A 15,333-nucleotide genomic window follows, 5' to 3' on the forward strand; every position below is an offset into this window, starting at 1 on the left:
GTAGGTCAAATGAAGTAAAAACAGGTATAGTTATAAGGTTCTTAGTTTTAATGAAATTCTGTGACTTGAAACCTGTTGGATACCTGACCTATGACATTCAAAGTAAGTCTCCAGGATGAAATAAAGATGACCAGGAGAAAAATAAAGCCAAAAAGATGAACTAGAATGCTGTTGGGTTAAGCATATGAGATGAGAATCTAGATTGAAATGGCTGTATAATAAATTTTAAAATTCTGCATTCTGATGGAATAGATAACTACCTTAGAGACTAAATGCAAATTCCCTTAAGTTCTGTGAAAGGACCTAAAGTCATTCTAAGGCTAGAGATTACAGGCTAACATAGAACACACATATAATGACTTAAGGGGTGCTCAAAAATCATCCCGATGTCCAGAGATTGGCTAAAGTGTTTTGAAATTGTCAAAGAAATGGAAAAAAAAATAGTAATGCAGAACCAATTATTACTTAATTGTTAAGAAGCAGCAGCTATAAGCTCTGTCTTAAAAAATGGCATGTCACTAGCTAACAGAACTGAATATTTAGGGTTAAAGTTAAGCAATCAGAGCTTAAATATAACAATTTATCTATGACACCTTTTTAAAATTTATTAAGTACTTTTATATACATTATTAAGCCTTATAATAAACCTACAGGGTAGGCATTCCTGTTTTTATTTCATATATGATGAAGCTGAGGTTCAGGAAGGTTCACAGAGGCCTACTGTATGTGTGAGACTAAAACTCAAATCTATTTCATACAATTATAATCCCAGAATTCTTCTGCTAATGATTTCTCAGTGGATAATCCAATTATGAATTTGCCCACCTTGCTATCAAAATTTCATCTTATAACTGTTAGATAAAACAGAGCTATGATTAAGCAGACATAAAAAAATATTCTAAACTGAGATAATACACATTATTAAGCTTAAAGTATTTGCAACACAGAAACAGACATCCCAATAGACAATCTGTATAAAATTTAGCCTTCTGAAAAGAAAACATAAATATTCCACAAAAATATTCTTTTAAATATTCTTTCAAACTGAAGAACATTACTCTTGCTGAATTTAGACTTTAATAACCAAATTGCTTTTTGTTCATATTGTTGACTTTTAGAAAAAGAATTTTGTACAAGCTTAACTATAAATATTTTTATATAAGATTAGAGCTGATATAACAATTTTTGTCTCACAAGTAGTTTTTCTTACTAATTAGAAACACATGACCACATGTTCCACTCAGAATTATATAAGGAGGTATTTAAGTGAAAGGAAGATGAAAAAAAAAAAACATTTAAAAATGAAAAAGAACATATAAGTAACAATGAAAAACAGAAATTGCATAAAACCTTTTTTTCAATATTTTAACACCCCCAAATAGCAATACCATTCTTGGATTTCCCTAGTCTTAGGAGAAAAACAATTATATTTTCTACCATTAAAACAAGAATGCATGATTGGTGGAATTTCCTGAGATAAACTGTCTCATCTCTTTCCCTCACCCCCAATTCCCTAAAGGACCATAAGCATTCCTGTCTTCTTGCTTCAATTCCCACTATTTCCTCTGTTTATACTGTCCCTTCTCCTCTCTTCTTTTAAAAATCCCATCCTATCTTCAAAAACTTGTGGCAATAAAATGTATCAATATTTTCTCTAATGTTATTTATATCGCCATAAAGATAATGATCAAATATTTGGGATTGAATACAAAATGTATTTATGAACTAATACTCAAGTTCTTCTTCAATGTTTGTATCCCAGTCATTTTCTCCTTCTCTGAACCACTCATCTGGCATTTAATCATATTGCTCTGTGACTTCTTTAATACTGTTAAATTGTACTGTAATTTCATTCTCGTTATTATTTTAACTTCCATGTGTGCATATTTAGACTTACCAACTGCATTTCAAACACATTTAAGGCTGGGCCTGTGTATTATACTTCTATATAAACCTGAGAGATCAGCAGAACGTTGTACATACATCAGGTGTCCCATAATTTAGTACATTAATAAATATTTCACTATATCTGTTATGGTTTATTATTTCCTTTTAAAAATGAAAATGCAAGCTGTTTTTTTCCTCAGATGATAAACAAACAGCTATTTAAAACATCAACTTCCACTTTATAGATGGCATAATAATATCATATACTACTTTAAAATTTCCAAAATAGTACAATAGCATATACCACTTTTCACAATTAAGAACCCTGATGTTATAGCACACTCTAGTGATCAACTATGAAACCACAGATCCTTAATATTTTAGGAGTTCCATGACAAATAAAAATATTTATCCTTGCCCTGGCTGGTATAACTCAGTTGGTGAGCATCATTCTGTGCACCAAAAATTTACAGGTTCAATTCCTGGTCAGGGCATATACCCAGGTTGAAGGTTCAATCCCCAATTGGGATGCATATGAGAGGCAACTAAATGATGTTTCTCTCTCCCTCTCTCTCTAGAATCAATAAAAACATATTTTAAAAATATATATTTATCCAAAGAAAATAAGAAATTTTAATGTATAGTTTTAATATTTAAAATATTTAAAAATTACAGAAATGAACTTAATGCTTCATACTTTAAAATTTACACATCTAAGGAATACCATTTAACTTGCTATATTAGAAACAAATATTACTTGAGACAGAGCTACACTTTATTTCATTTATATCCCATCATTTACCAAATACTCACTGAGCACCTACTACATGCTAGGAAACAGCCTAAGCACTGGTGGTGAACAAAGAGATCAATCTTCCTTGCTCTCACTAATCTATGCAGTTGAATATATAGACATTAAAATACTTGTAGTAGAAAACATTAAACAAAGAATCCCAGTAATAAAAAGTATAAGTGTGAAAACTATGATGAGTGAGAAATGCACTAAGAACATATAGAACAGGAAACTAACCCAGAAAGGGAAGTCAGACTTCTCCAAAGAATATGACTGATTAGAGATGGAAGGAGTCAGAGTCAAAGGGTAGGCAAGTCCAAAGAAGTAAATGGCATTTGAGAAACTAAGAGAAGGCCAAGATGGCTAGAATATAGAGGTCATGTTAAGCTAAAGAGGTTGGCAGGGGCCAGACTAGGTAGGCCTTGGAGACCATATAAGAATTCTAGCTTTTGCCCTGGCCAGTTTGGCTCAGCGGTTAGAGCGTTGGTCTGCGGTCCGGAGAGACCCGGGTTCGGTTCCCGCTAAGGGCACGTGCTTCGGTTGCAGTTTGTCCCTGGCCCTGGTTGGTCGTGCGGGTGGCAGCCACTCGATGTGTTCCTTTCACGTCGATGTTTCTCTCTCTCTCTCCCTTCCTCTCTCTCTCTCCCACTCTATCTGTACAAAAAATGGAAAAATATCCTCGGGTGAGGATAAAAAATAAATAAATAAATAAAATAAAATGCTTTAAAAAAAAAAAAAAAAAGAATTCTAGCTTTTATCCTAAAAGCAGTAAAATCTGCATTTTAAAGAGAACACACTGGCTCAATATATTGAAAGAAAAGAAGAACGGCTATGGCAGGACCAGTTAGGAGGCTCACTTGGATGACCAGGTGAAAAATCACAATAGTTTGAATGAGGGTGATAGCAGTGGAAATCAAGTTTAGTATACACATGAGAAATATTTAAGAGATAAAACTGGCTGTCCCAGTGACAGACTAAAAATTGGTGAGGAAGATAGACATGTCAGACTTGCAAACGCCATTTATTAAGGAAGAAAAATCAGGGGAAACGGGCTATTTAATATTTTGTCTGTATTTTTTGTTTGATTTTGGTTTTATGAGAGAGGTATAAGGAAAACATTAAGTTTGGATTTAAACATAAAGGCTAAAGTGTTTCTGAACATCCAAATAGGATGAAAATATCAAGAAGGCAGTTGGGTAATTAAGTATGAAGCTCAGATGATAGATGTAGGCAGGTGATGCACACTTTGAATCTTTAGTGTGTAGCTGATAACTGAATATAGAAGCTCATGAAATAGACAGCATAGAAATAATACAAAGTGAAATGAGAAGATGACCTGTAAATGAACTTCAAGTACAATGAATCATATTAAAAGTCCATGGTGTTGGCAATATGGAGGTCACTGATAAACTTAGGCTGAACTGTTTCAGTTTAGTAATCGGACTGGAAGCCAGAAAATATTATGAAGTGAGTGGGAGCTGACAGCTCTTTTGAGAAATCTGGCTGTGAAGGGAGTAGGGGATTGGTGACGATAGGCCAAATGCCAGAATAAACTGTGGGGGTTGAGTGAGGGATTGAGCACATGAGAGAGACCTGAGCATATTCAAAACCAGATGGCAAGAATTTAATTAAAAGGAAAGACTGAATATCTACAAAAGAGGGTTAATTCATAGTTTAAGAATTCTGAAGTGTAACGGGGTTAAGATACAAGCAAAGGTATAAATACTAGCCTTAGATCAAAAGGATAACTCTTCTACTGCAAATCAAAAAAGGAGGATAAGATGAATACAAATAGAGGCAGATTTGTGTCTCACAGTAGGAATAAAGAAGTTACATTTCATTCTACATGAAAACATGTTGTAGAGGACATCACTCATCGTACAACTTATAAAACCATTGATATTCTTATATTTTTCTTACATATAAAAGACTATATATACTATAGTCAGAGGATAATAAAATTTTCAAAAATTTTAATTATGTGTCTGAAATTGATGTACTTAATGAGAGATAATGTACATAATGACTATTTTTTTAAATGTTTTTATTGGTTTTTAAATAGAAAGGAAGAGGGATAGAAACATTGATGAGAGAGAAACATCAATTGGCTGCCTCCTGCACACCTCCTACTGGGAACTGAGCCTGAAACTCAGGCATGCACCCTGACCAGGAATCGAACCAGTAACCTCTTGGTGTATGGCTCAATCCACTGAGCCACAATGGCCCAGACATAATGACTATTTTTAATTTTTCAATTACAGTTCACATTCAATATTATTCTGTATTAGTTTCCAATCTATAGCATAGTGGTTAAAAAATCATGTACTTTACAGAGTGGTTTCCCAGCTGCTTAAAGTACTCTCCTGGCCCAATACATAGTTATTACAACACTATTAACTATATTTCCTGTGCTGTAATTTATATCTCTGTGACTATTCTGTAATTATCAATTTGTACTTCATAATCCCTTCGCTTTTTCCCCCCGACCCTCAACCCCTGCCCCTCTGTCAAAAGCCAGTCAGTTCTATCTGTCTGAGTCTGTTTCTGTTTTGTTTATTTTGTTCTTAGATTCCACATACAAGTGAAATAATATGGTATTTGTCAGTCTCTGTCTGACTTGACTTAACATAATACCTAGGGTATTATGCTGTGCAAAAGGTAATATTTCACTCTCTTTTTATAGCAGAGTAGCATTTCATTGTGTACATACACCACAGCTTTTTTATACACTCATCTATTGATAGGCACTTGGGTTGCTTCCATAGCTTGGCTATTGTAAATAATGCTGCAATGAACAGTGCATATATTCTTTTGAATTAGTATTTCAGATTTCTTTGGATATATACCCAGAAGTGGAATTGATAGATCATAAGGCAATTCCATTTATTTTTTGAGGAACCTCCACAGTGTTTTCCACAGTGGTTGTACCAATCTGCATTCCAATCAACAGTGCACTAGGGTTCCCTATTTTCCACATCCTTTGCCAACACTTGTTTGTTGATTTATTGATGACAGCCATTCTGATAGGTGTAAGGTGGTATCCATCTCATTGTGGCTTGGGTTTGCATTTCTCTGATGATTACTGATGTTAAGCAACTTTTCATGTTTACTGGCCATCTGTATGTCTTCTTTCAAAAAGTGTCTATTCAGGAACTTCTGCCTACTTTTTAACAGGGTTGTTTTTCTCATGTTGAGTTGTCTTGAGTTCTTTATAAATTTTGGACATTAACCCCTTATCAGATGCTTCATTGGTGAATATCTTCTCCCATTCAATGTCTTTTCATTTTGTTGATGGTTTCCTTTACAGTGCAAAAAATGTTTTAGTCTAATGTAGTCCCATTTGTTTATTTTTTTTTTCTTGTTTCCCTTGCCTGAGAAGATATGTCCAAAAAAATATTGCTAAGAGAAATGTCGGAGATTTTACTCCCTATATTTCCTTCTAGGAGTTTTATGGTTTCAGGTTTTACATTTAAGTCTTTAGCCATTTTGAATTTATTCTTCTGTATGTTTTAAGAAGGTGGTTTAGTTTAATTTTTGTGCATATATCTGTCCAATTTTCCCAACACCATTTATACAATAGACTGTCTTTTACCCCACTGTATGTTCTCTCTTCCTTCATCATAGATTAATTGACTATAAAGGCAGAGGTTTATTTCAGTTCCATTGATCTATGGGTCTATTTTTATGCCAGAAGCATACTGTTTTTATTACTAGAGCCTTGTAGTATAGTTTGATATCATATAGTGTAATACCTCCCACTTTGTTCTTCTTTTCCAAGACTTCTTTTGAAGTCTTTTGTGTTTCTATACAAATTTTTGAATTATTTATTCTTGTTCTGTAAAGTACGCCATTGGTATTTTAATAGGAATTGTGTTGACTCTACAGATTGCTTTGGGTAATATAGACATTTTAATGACATAAATTCTTCCTACCCATGAGCACAGTATATTCTTCCATTATTAGTATCTTCTTCAATGTCTTATAATTTTCTGAGTACAGGTCTGTTTTAGAACATTTGTTTATAATTATGTATGTAATAGATACAAAACACGTGTGTATGTGTACAAGTGGCACTGAAATGTAGTTAGACAAATATTTTTGTTGTCAAATTGAACAACACTAACCAGGCCGGTGTGGCTCAGTGGATGAACTGAGTGGCCCTGACTCGATTCTGGTCAGGGCACATGCCTGGATTGCAGGCTCAATCCTCAGTAGGGGGTGTGTAGAAGGCAGCTAATTGGTGAATGTCTTTCACATTGCTGTTTCTATATCTCCCTCCCTTCCTCTCTGTAAATAATAAAAAAAAAACCTCAAATATATGCTGAGTAAAAAAAAAAAGACTTTTTAAAAAGTAATACTGGCCCTGGCCGGTTTGGCTCAGCGGTTAGAGCGTCGGCCTGCGGTCTAGAGAGACCAGGGTTCGGTTCCCGCTAAGGGCATGTACCTCGGTTGCAGTTTGTCCCCGGCCCTGGTTGGTCGTGCGGGTGGCAGCCACTCAATGTGTCTCTTTCGCATCGACGTTTCTCTCTCTCTCTCTCTCTCTCTCTCTCTCTCTCTCTCTCTCTCTCTCGTCCTCTCTCTCCCTCCCACTCTATCTGAACAAAAAATGGAAAAATGTCCTCGGATGAGGATTAAAAAAAAAAAAGGTAATACTGAATGAATCCATTGATACAAAACTCTAGAATATACAAGCTAGTCTATACTGACAGAAGCAGGTTAGTAACTGCATGGGGAACAGGATGGGAAAGGGAGGAAGAGATTACAAAAGGGCATGAGAAAACTTCTGAGAATGACTTATATATATTCACTGTCTTGAATGTGGTTGGTGATAATAGTTTGATGGCTATATGCACACATGCCAAAACTCCACAAATTATATACTTTAAATATAAACAGTTTATTATAAGCCAATTATATCAAAATAAAGCTTTAAAAAAAAGACATGTTAATTCCAAATATAAAAGAATGTATAAAATTGACCTCGTAACTATTTAAAGATTATTTCAGAACATAAAACCCCATAGAACATTTTAAGGTAGAAAATGTGTAAATTTATCTTATTACCTTACAACTTTAGGAGCCTGGAGATTTTCAATTCCTTTAAAACAAGCTTTTTTATCATGATCTCCTGCACTATGCCCAGCAATAGATTTTTTTTCTTCTACTAAGAAATCCCAGAATGACTTGGATGAAAATGAATATAGAGAAGATGCCCTGTAAAAGACAACAGAGATCATGTTAAAACATTCAGTTTTTTTAAAGGTCATTGCTGGAAGTCACAGAGCACAATGGAGAGAATATAAACCTAAAATTTTACAATACTATATCATTCCAGTTTACAACAAAGTGTTGGATTTTTTGCTGTTAACTGTGGTGAACTAGTCAAAACTGTGTGATAAGAAAAACCAATAAATGTGTTAACACAGACACTGAATGATATAGCAGTGACATTAATAACAGCTATTACAACTGCCTCAGGGAATAATACAAACGATGCTCAACAAAATAAATAATTATGCTCAGCATAGGAAATGTTACTTCTGCTAAATAATGCTGATAATTTTATTTCTTGATTTGAATGCTGGTTTCACAAGATTGTTCACTTTGTGAAACTTCATCAATCTATACACATATAACTACATTTCTAAGTATATATGTGTTTCAATAAAAAGTCATTTAAAATTTAAACCTAACTTTATATGGACAGAATAGAGGAAATAAAATTTAAGTTGATCTAAATAATCTATAACATAAAATCAGTTAAACCCAACATAGGTGTAATACTTTGAGCATTAGTTAAGAGTGGAATGTATTTTAGAACAATATCCACCAAAAAAAAAAAGACAAAACATTAAAAATTACTATAAAGATTACTTTAGCTTCCAAAGTTTTCATACTTAGATTTTTATGGTATTAGAATCTTTTTATTTAGCAATCAATGTTTTACTTTACAATCAAGAATGTAAAAAGGATTTGCAGGGTGGTAGTCAGGATTAGGCAAACAGCCTCTGTTGCTAGACTGAGTTTAAATCTTGACTCTGACATATACCACCTTTGACCCTGGGAAGTTACTTAACCTCTGTGCTTCAGCTTCCTCATCAATAACATAGAGATACTAATACTATCTCCATCATAACAGTTATGAGGATCAAATGTTATTTTATATATTTAAAACAGTACCTGATTAAGAGAAATGCTATGTAAAGTCTGTTACTATACACAATTTTCACATTTAACAAAACGAACTTATTTTAAGAGAAAAAGAATAAAATGAGAACACAGAAGTTCTGACATGACGAAATATAATCAGTTAATAGGCTTACTATCTGGTTCCTTCCTATAGTCTAAGTTCTTTTTGAATTAATTTTTTCAAGTCACTCAAAGTTATTTTGTACACTGGAACTACACTGTACCCTCAGTATCATATTCGGAATCTGTAACATTAGTCAAAATTATGAACAATAATAATGTAAACAACTTCCTAGTCTAATTTTAATTGTTTTCCATTTTTTTATTTACTCAGGAAAAAAAAATGGCCATGTTAATAAGTGAACACAAACGCTAGATTCCCCAAAAAGTTAAATTCATATTTTGGAGATACCATAAAATCCACACCCAGATTAAGTTCATAAACTACACGGTGGGGCAAAAATAGGTTTACAGTTGTTCCTATGAACAATAATACAATAATAAACTTTCACGTACTCACAACTGTAAACCTACTTTTGCCCCACCCTGTATTTGTGGTACTCCATTAAAAAAAACAAAAAACAAAAAACAAAGTCTTCTAATTTCCATACCTTGTTTGAATAATTCATTTGTACCTGCCTCTGGTCAAACCATATTTGCAAAACACTTTTACATGCATCATCTCATTTAATCCTTACAATAATGATCTTGACACAGAAGTATTTTTATCACCACAAAAAAGTACAACCAAAGTTCAGGGATTTCAATGAACATAAAATCACCAGAGATAAGGCAGAACTGGGATAGAAACCCAATTCTTAATGATCACAAAATTCATACTTTGCCATCTAGTGTAGCACGGCCTTCAATAAGAAACCAAGACAACAACACTTCTTATAAAGTGCCAAAGATAAAGAAGAAAATAATGAAATAATGATGATTCACACTCTGTTTTGTTAACATATGAGCTAAGAATCCATTCATAACAGAATTAACTAAATTATCTTTTACCTAATTTCTACTTTACTCAATAAAGATTAAATGAACACAAACTGTTTCACAAAATTTTTCTCTTAAAAATACAGTAATACATGTTAAGGAAATCAGTTTTACAAGTTGAGTTATTATTTAGGTAAATAATAAGTACTAACATTTATGTATTTATTGTACGATATTGATAGTGCTGTGTTAAATGTGTTCCATATATTACCTCCTGTGAAAAAGGTACTGTGAAATCTTCACAATACCCTTGTGAAAAATGCACTGTTTTTAGCTCTATGGACAAGAAAAGTAAGACAAAGAAAGGTTAAATAACTGATCTAAATTCACATTGCTACCAAGTAACATACCCACGATTTTCTTTATTGATTTCAGAGAGAGAGGAAGGGAGAGGGAGAGACAGAAACATCTATGAGAGAGAACATCGACTGGCTGCCTCCTGCATGCCCCCCACTGGGGATAGGGCCCACAACCTGGGCATGTGCTGTAACCGGGAATTGAACCGGTGACCTCTGGGTGCATGGGTCAATGCTCAACCACTGAGCCACACCAGCTGGGCCAGATCTACGATTTAAATTCAGGCAAGGCTCACTCCAGAACTCCAGCTTAATCACTATACTCTACTGCTGTGTCCACATTTAAGTCATTTACCCTAAGTAAAATCTTAGCTTATTATGAGAGAAATTTTCTTTATAGATTTGTATCAGAAACATGACCAACTAAAGTATTCATGTTAAAAATACTTCATCAAAAGGAACTTAACTGACTTTGACTTTATGACAAAAATTTCCCCTAACACATATATAGAGAACATTTAAAAAAAAAAATTATGTACATATACAAAAGAACCACTCTCCATTTCTTTATCAGTTCCTTTCTCCTCTCAAAAGCATCTATACCTGAAGGTTTCTACTGGTAAACAAGGTAACTGTGGTTTCAAGTACACTGTATCATTAGTCATTTGGGAACATGCTGGCAAATACTCTTGCCAGAAAATCCACTGAAGGTATCCTACAAGTAATTCATGTCTCTAAACAAAGCAATTTCACAACCATGGGTATAAAAAGCCCATGTTGTCAGATTCACCCCTCTCACATAACTCAGGGATTTCTAGTTGTGGTGATCTGTACCTTAAAAGTTATTTTTTTCAAGTTCCTTATAACCTCTCCTTAAGAATAAATATAGGTAACAGTACTTACAAAAGATCAAACTCACATGTTCATTATAATGTACAGTAGTTACCTATAAAATGTCTTAACACCGATTTTTTCAAATGGATTCTATTATTCTCTCCATTGGTCATGCCATAATTTGAAAGTGTGTCTGATTTCCTAAAATTTTATTTTCCTAACTCATAAGCTCTGGCAATTTTCTATCTTAGCAGCCAGAGAAACTTCTCGGAGAAGCATGTGTAGATATTTGTAGCCACACACAAAAAATGATCAAGATTTGTTTCTCAGCTAAAGCTGCCCTGAAAATTTTGCTCTAAAAAGTTTAATAACTGAAATTAGTTTATAACTTATAGGCTAGCTCTAAATGGAATTTGGAAGAATTTACATTCATAAATCAAGCCAGGCCGCAAAAACTGCATTCTTCCATTGAAGATTTATTTATCCAAGTAAAACACTGGATAATGAAAAGTGGCCAACTCCCATACACACTTGGTGTTTTCACATTAGATTTAAAATTCAACTGGCTAGAATTTCATTCCAATGCAAGAACCAGTTATTTTTAATACTTAACTGCCACACCTAACTGCATACAGCAGGAGTATGACTATACACTGGGAAGCATATGGACTAGGTGAATGAATGTGTGAACAAACTAGTGAAAATCCTTATTATAACCAGGAGCAGACTTAGAGGGACAATATGAGATTTGCTAATGAATTGCACATTAACTTTAATATTAAATAACAAATAGAGTATAAAAACATCCAAAAAATAAAATTGCATTAGATAATTTATCAGGATGATGTTCCCTTGAGAAGTATTTTTAAAAACTTAACAAATAAATTACTACCATAATGAATATATTCTATAAATAATCTATAAATTATATTAAAATTTTAATTTCAGATTAATTCTCTACTTTTTCAAAGCACAGTAGTTTAAATTCTATCAACTTTGTTTAGACCAACATTTACAAGGAATATTGTCAGGAAACAAATCTGCTCCATTTTTAATTTCTTCAAGCATAACTTATACCCTATATATCTGATTAAAAATCAAGTGATATACTAAACTTGTAGCACTCTAAGAATTCAAGAAAATTAACCTAATAATTATTTCCATTTGTACTAAATATAAATCAAATGGCAGGAATACCAATCAACTATTTATGTAAATGTGTTCTTAAGATTTCTAACAAATGTTTTCTCATCTGTGTCATTAAGATAAAATTTTCATAACCAAACAATAAATTATATGTATATACATACATACTGACATATACTTACATAGATATATTTTATTAAGTTACCTTAGCCCACTATTTAATGAGTACAAATAAAAGCAGTACACGAATTCAAAAGAATTTACAAGAAATGAATTTTAAACATCCTTCAGATACCAAAACTACAGTTGCAAGAAATCATTAAAAGAGCATAAATGATTAATTTTATGGCAATGCAAATACTTATTTATTTTTTTTATCCTCACCTGAGGACATTTTTTCGTTTTTTGTTCACATAGAGTGGGAGGGAGAGAGAGGAAGAGAGAAAGAGAGAGAGAAACATTGATGTAAAAGGGACACATCGAGTGGTTGCCACCCGCATGACCCAACCAGAGCCAGGGAAAAACTGCAACCGAGGTACGCGCCTTTAGCGGGAACCGAACCGGTCTTTCTGGACCGCAGGCCGACGCTCTAACCGCTGAGCCAAACCGGCCAGGGCTTTCATTTTGATAATTCTAAACAAAATTATCTATAATTAGTCAGTTAGGTAAATTTTCTTGGTATCCCAAAATATATTTCCTTGTCCTAAATCCATTATTCATTTGTTTGCATTTAAATTTTTCAATCACATTTTCATAAAATAAATATATAATAAACATCACTTCTATTTCATAGTCACTAAATTATTTTTCAAGGAAAAATACCCTAATTACATTTTTGGTCAAATTTTTTGGCATCTTTCTCCCTGTGTTTTTAGAATTCTCTTTAATATGCCATAGATTTCTTTTTAAATTTAGATAGTCTCTTCCATGTGGGAGTCTGATCTCGTATTGCTAATACTTGGGAAAATTTTCCTCTAAATTTGAAATCAAAGTCTGAAGTTTCAGATAAATGATTATTTTAATCCTTTCCCCTGAAATATCCTATAAAGTGAACAGGCAAGTCATCAAAAAGGCAAAAAGAATAAAGCATTAGGACAATGGCAAACTAAAACTAGTAATACATATACCTTTTGGAGGATGGAAAAGAGCTAGAGTGATCACTAATGTAGTAGAAATAAAGGAAACCTCAAGCCCAAAACCCTGAAAAGACTCACACATTAGACCCGTCTTATGTATCAAATCCTAAAGTAGGCACGAGGATGTAAATATGAAAAATAGTTCAAAGTTTACTTGTGGAGTGGTAGAGAATGTCAGATATTCTCCCCATCTCCACGTGCTCAGAAAAATGCACCTCCTTTATCTTGGTAGAAGAAAAATGTGACTGAAAATCACTAGTACTAGAGGCAGGAAGGAGTAAACTGTTGTGTAGAGTTTACACACTGAATGGAAATAAGAAAATCTGCATCAAATGGTGAGAACCTCAATCACAACGCTAACTTCCTTACTCTGATCAGTTTCCAGAATGCTGGCAACCAAATATAAAAATTAAAAGGCTCCTCTTTAGAGAAACTGACCGATTCAAGAGAAGAGACATGGAGACACTGACACCTAAGGGTCCACTAAGAATACTATCAAGTCATCTTACATTCACAACTACCAGTCAACCTGCTCCCCACAGGCACACACAGCTTTCAATCAAAACTTAAAAATAAAACATAATTAAAATGAACAAAAACATAGAAAACTATCAATACATATGAATGTAAATCAATGAGTATTTTTAACTTGTATAATTGTAATATGTTTTATTTAAATCATTATGGTCAGCTTATTTAAAAAATTTTTTTCATCTAAGTACAGTTGGTATATAACATTATATTAGTTATATTAGTTTCAGGTGTGTAATACAGTTATTTGATATTTTTATACCTTACAATGTTATCACCCACTAATTCTAGTAATCATCTGTCACCATCACAATACTATTAACTATATTTCCCTTCACCTTTTTCAGCCATGCCCCCACTTCTCTTCTAGTAACCATCCCTTTGGTTTGTTTCCATGAGTCTGTTCTTGTTTTGTTTATATTACATGTATAAATGAAACCAACTGTCTTTCTCTGCTTGACTTAATTTAACTTAGCATAATATCCTCTAGGTCTATCTATGTCAAAAAGGCAGGATTTCATTTTTTATGACTGCATAATATTCCACTGGGTGTGCATGTGCACCACATCTTCTTCATGCATTCATCTATCAATGGACACCTAGGTTGATTCCGTGTCTTGCCTACTGTAAATAATGCTGCAATGAACATAGTGCATATTTCTCTTCTCTCTTTTTTCTGGGATAGTTTGAGAATGGTTAAATGTTAGTTCTTTGAATGTTTAGTACAATTCACCTGTGAAGCCATCCAGTCCAGGATTTTTGTTTGTTGGGAGTTTTATTACTGCCTCCATTTCATGAGTTGTAATCTGTCTGTCCATATTCTCTGATTCTTCCTGATTCAAGTTTGGAAGATTGTATGTTTCTAGGAATTTATTTTTTCTAGATTGTCCAATTTGTTGACATACAGGTTTTCATAATATTTTCTCACAATCTTTTGTGTTTCTTTGGCATCAGTTGTTGTTTTGTTACTGAGCTGTATGAGTTTATTATACATTTTGGAAATCAACCCCTTATTGGATATATCATCTGTGAATATATTCTCCCATTCAGTAGGTTGTCTTTTTGTTTCATTGATGGTTTCCTTTTCTGTGCAGCTTTTTAGTTTGATAAAGTTCCACTTGTTTATTTTTGCTTTTGTTTCCCTTGCTCAAGAAGACATATCCAAATAGATATTACTCAGACTGATGTCAATAGTTTACTACCTATGTTTCCTTCTTAGGAGTTTCATGGTTTTAAATCTTTAACCCATTTTTAATTCATTTTTGTATAAGATGTAGGTGAGTAGTCCAGTTTCTTTTTCTTTTTTGCATGTAATTGTCTAGTTTCCCCTACAACACTTGTTGCAGACACTGTCATTACTCCATGGTACATTTTTACTTCCTTTGTTGTTTGTTGACCACATAAGCAAAGTTTTTTTCTGGGCTCTCTATTCTGTTCTGTTGATCTGCATGTCTGTTTTGTGCCCGTACTACACTGTTTTCATTATTTATAGCTTTGCAGTATGGTTTGAAGTCAGGAAGTA

The 15,333-nt window shown here is 33.4% G+C and overlaps 1 protein-coding gene across 5 annotated transcripts in view; it reads right to left on the reverse strand.

The window, feature by feature from the left end:
- IBTK (inhibitor of Bruton tyrosine kinase) overlaps positions 1-15,333 on the reverse strand; it is an 85,076-nt gene that overhangs the window by 4,877 nt on the left and 64,866 nt on the right. For all 5 annotated transcript variants that reach the window (XM_036248271.1, XM_036248269.1, XM_036248270.1 and 2 more), the window contains one exon: positions 7,745-7,894. In XM_036248271.1, the coding sequence (XP_036104164.1) occupies positions 7,745-7,894 (150 nt within the window). The remainder of the gene's footprint in view (positions 1-7,744; positions 7,895-15,333) is intronic.

Source organism: Molossus molossus, unplaced genomic scaffold (genome assembly GCF_014108415.1).
Source record: "Molossus molossus isolate mMolMol1 unplaced genomic scaffold, mMolMol1.p scaffold_m16_p_8, whole genome shotgun sequence".
NCBI lineage: Eukaryota > Metazoa > Chordata > Mammalia > Chiroptera > Molossidae > Molossus > Molossus molossus.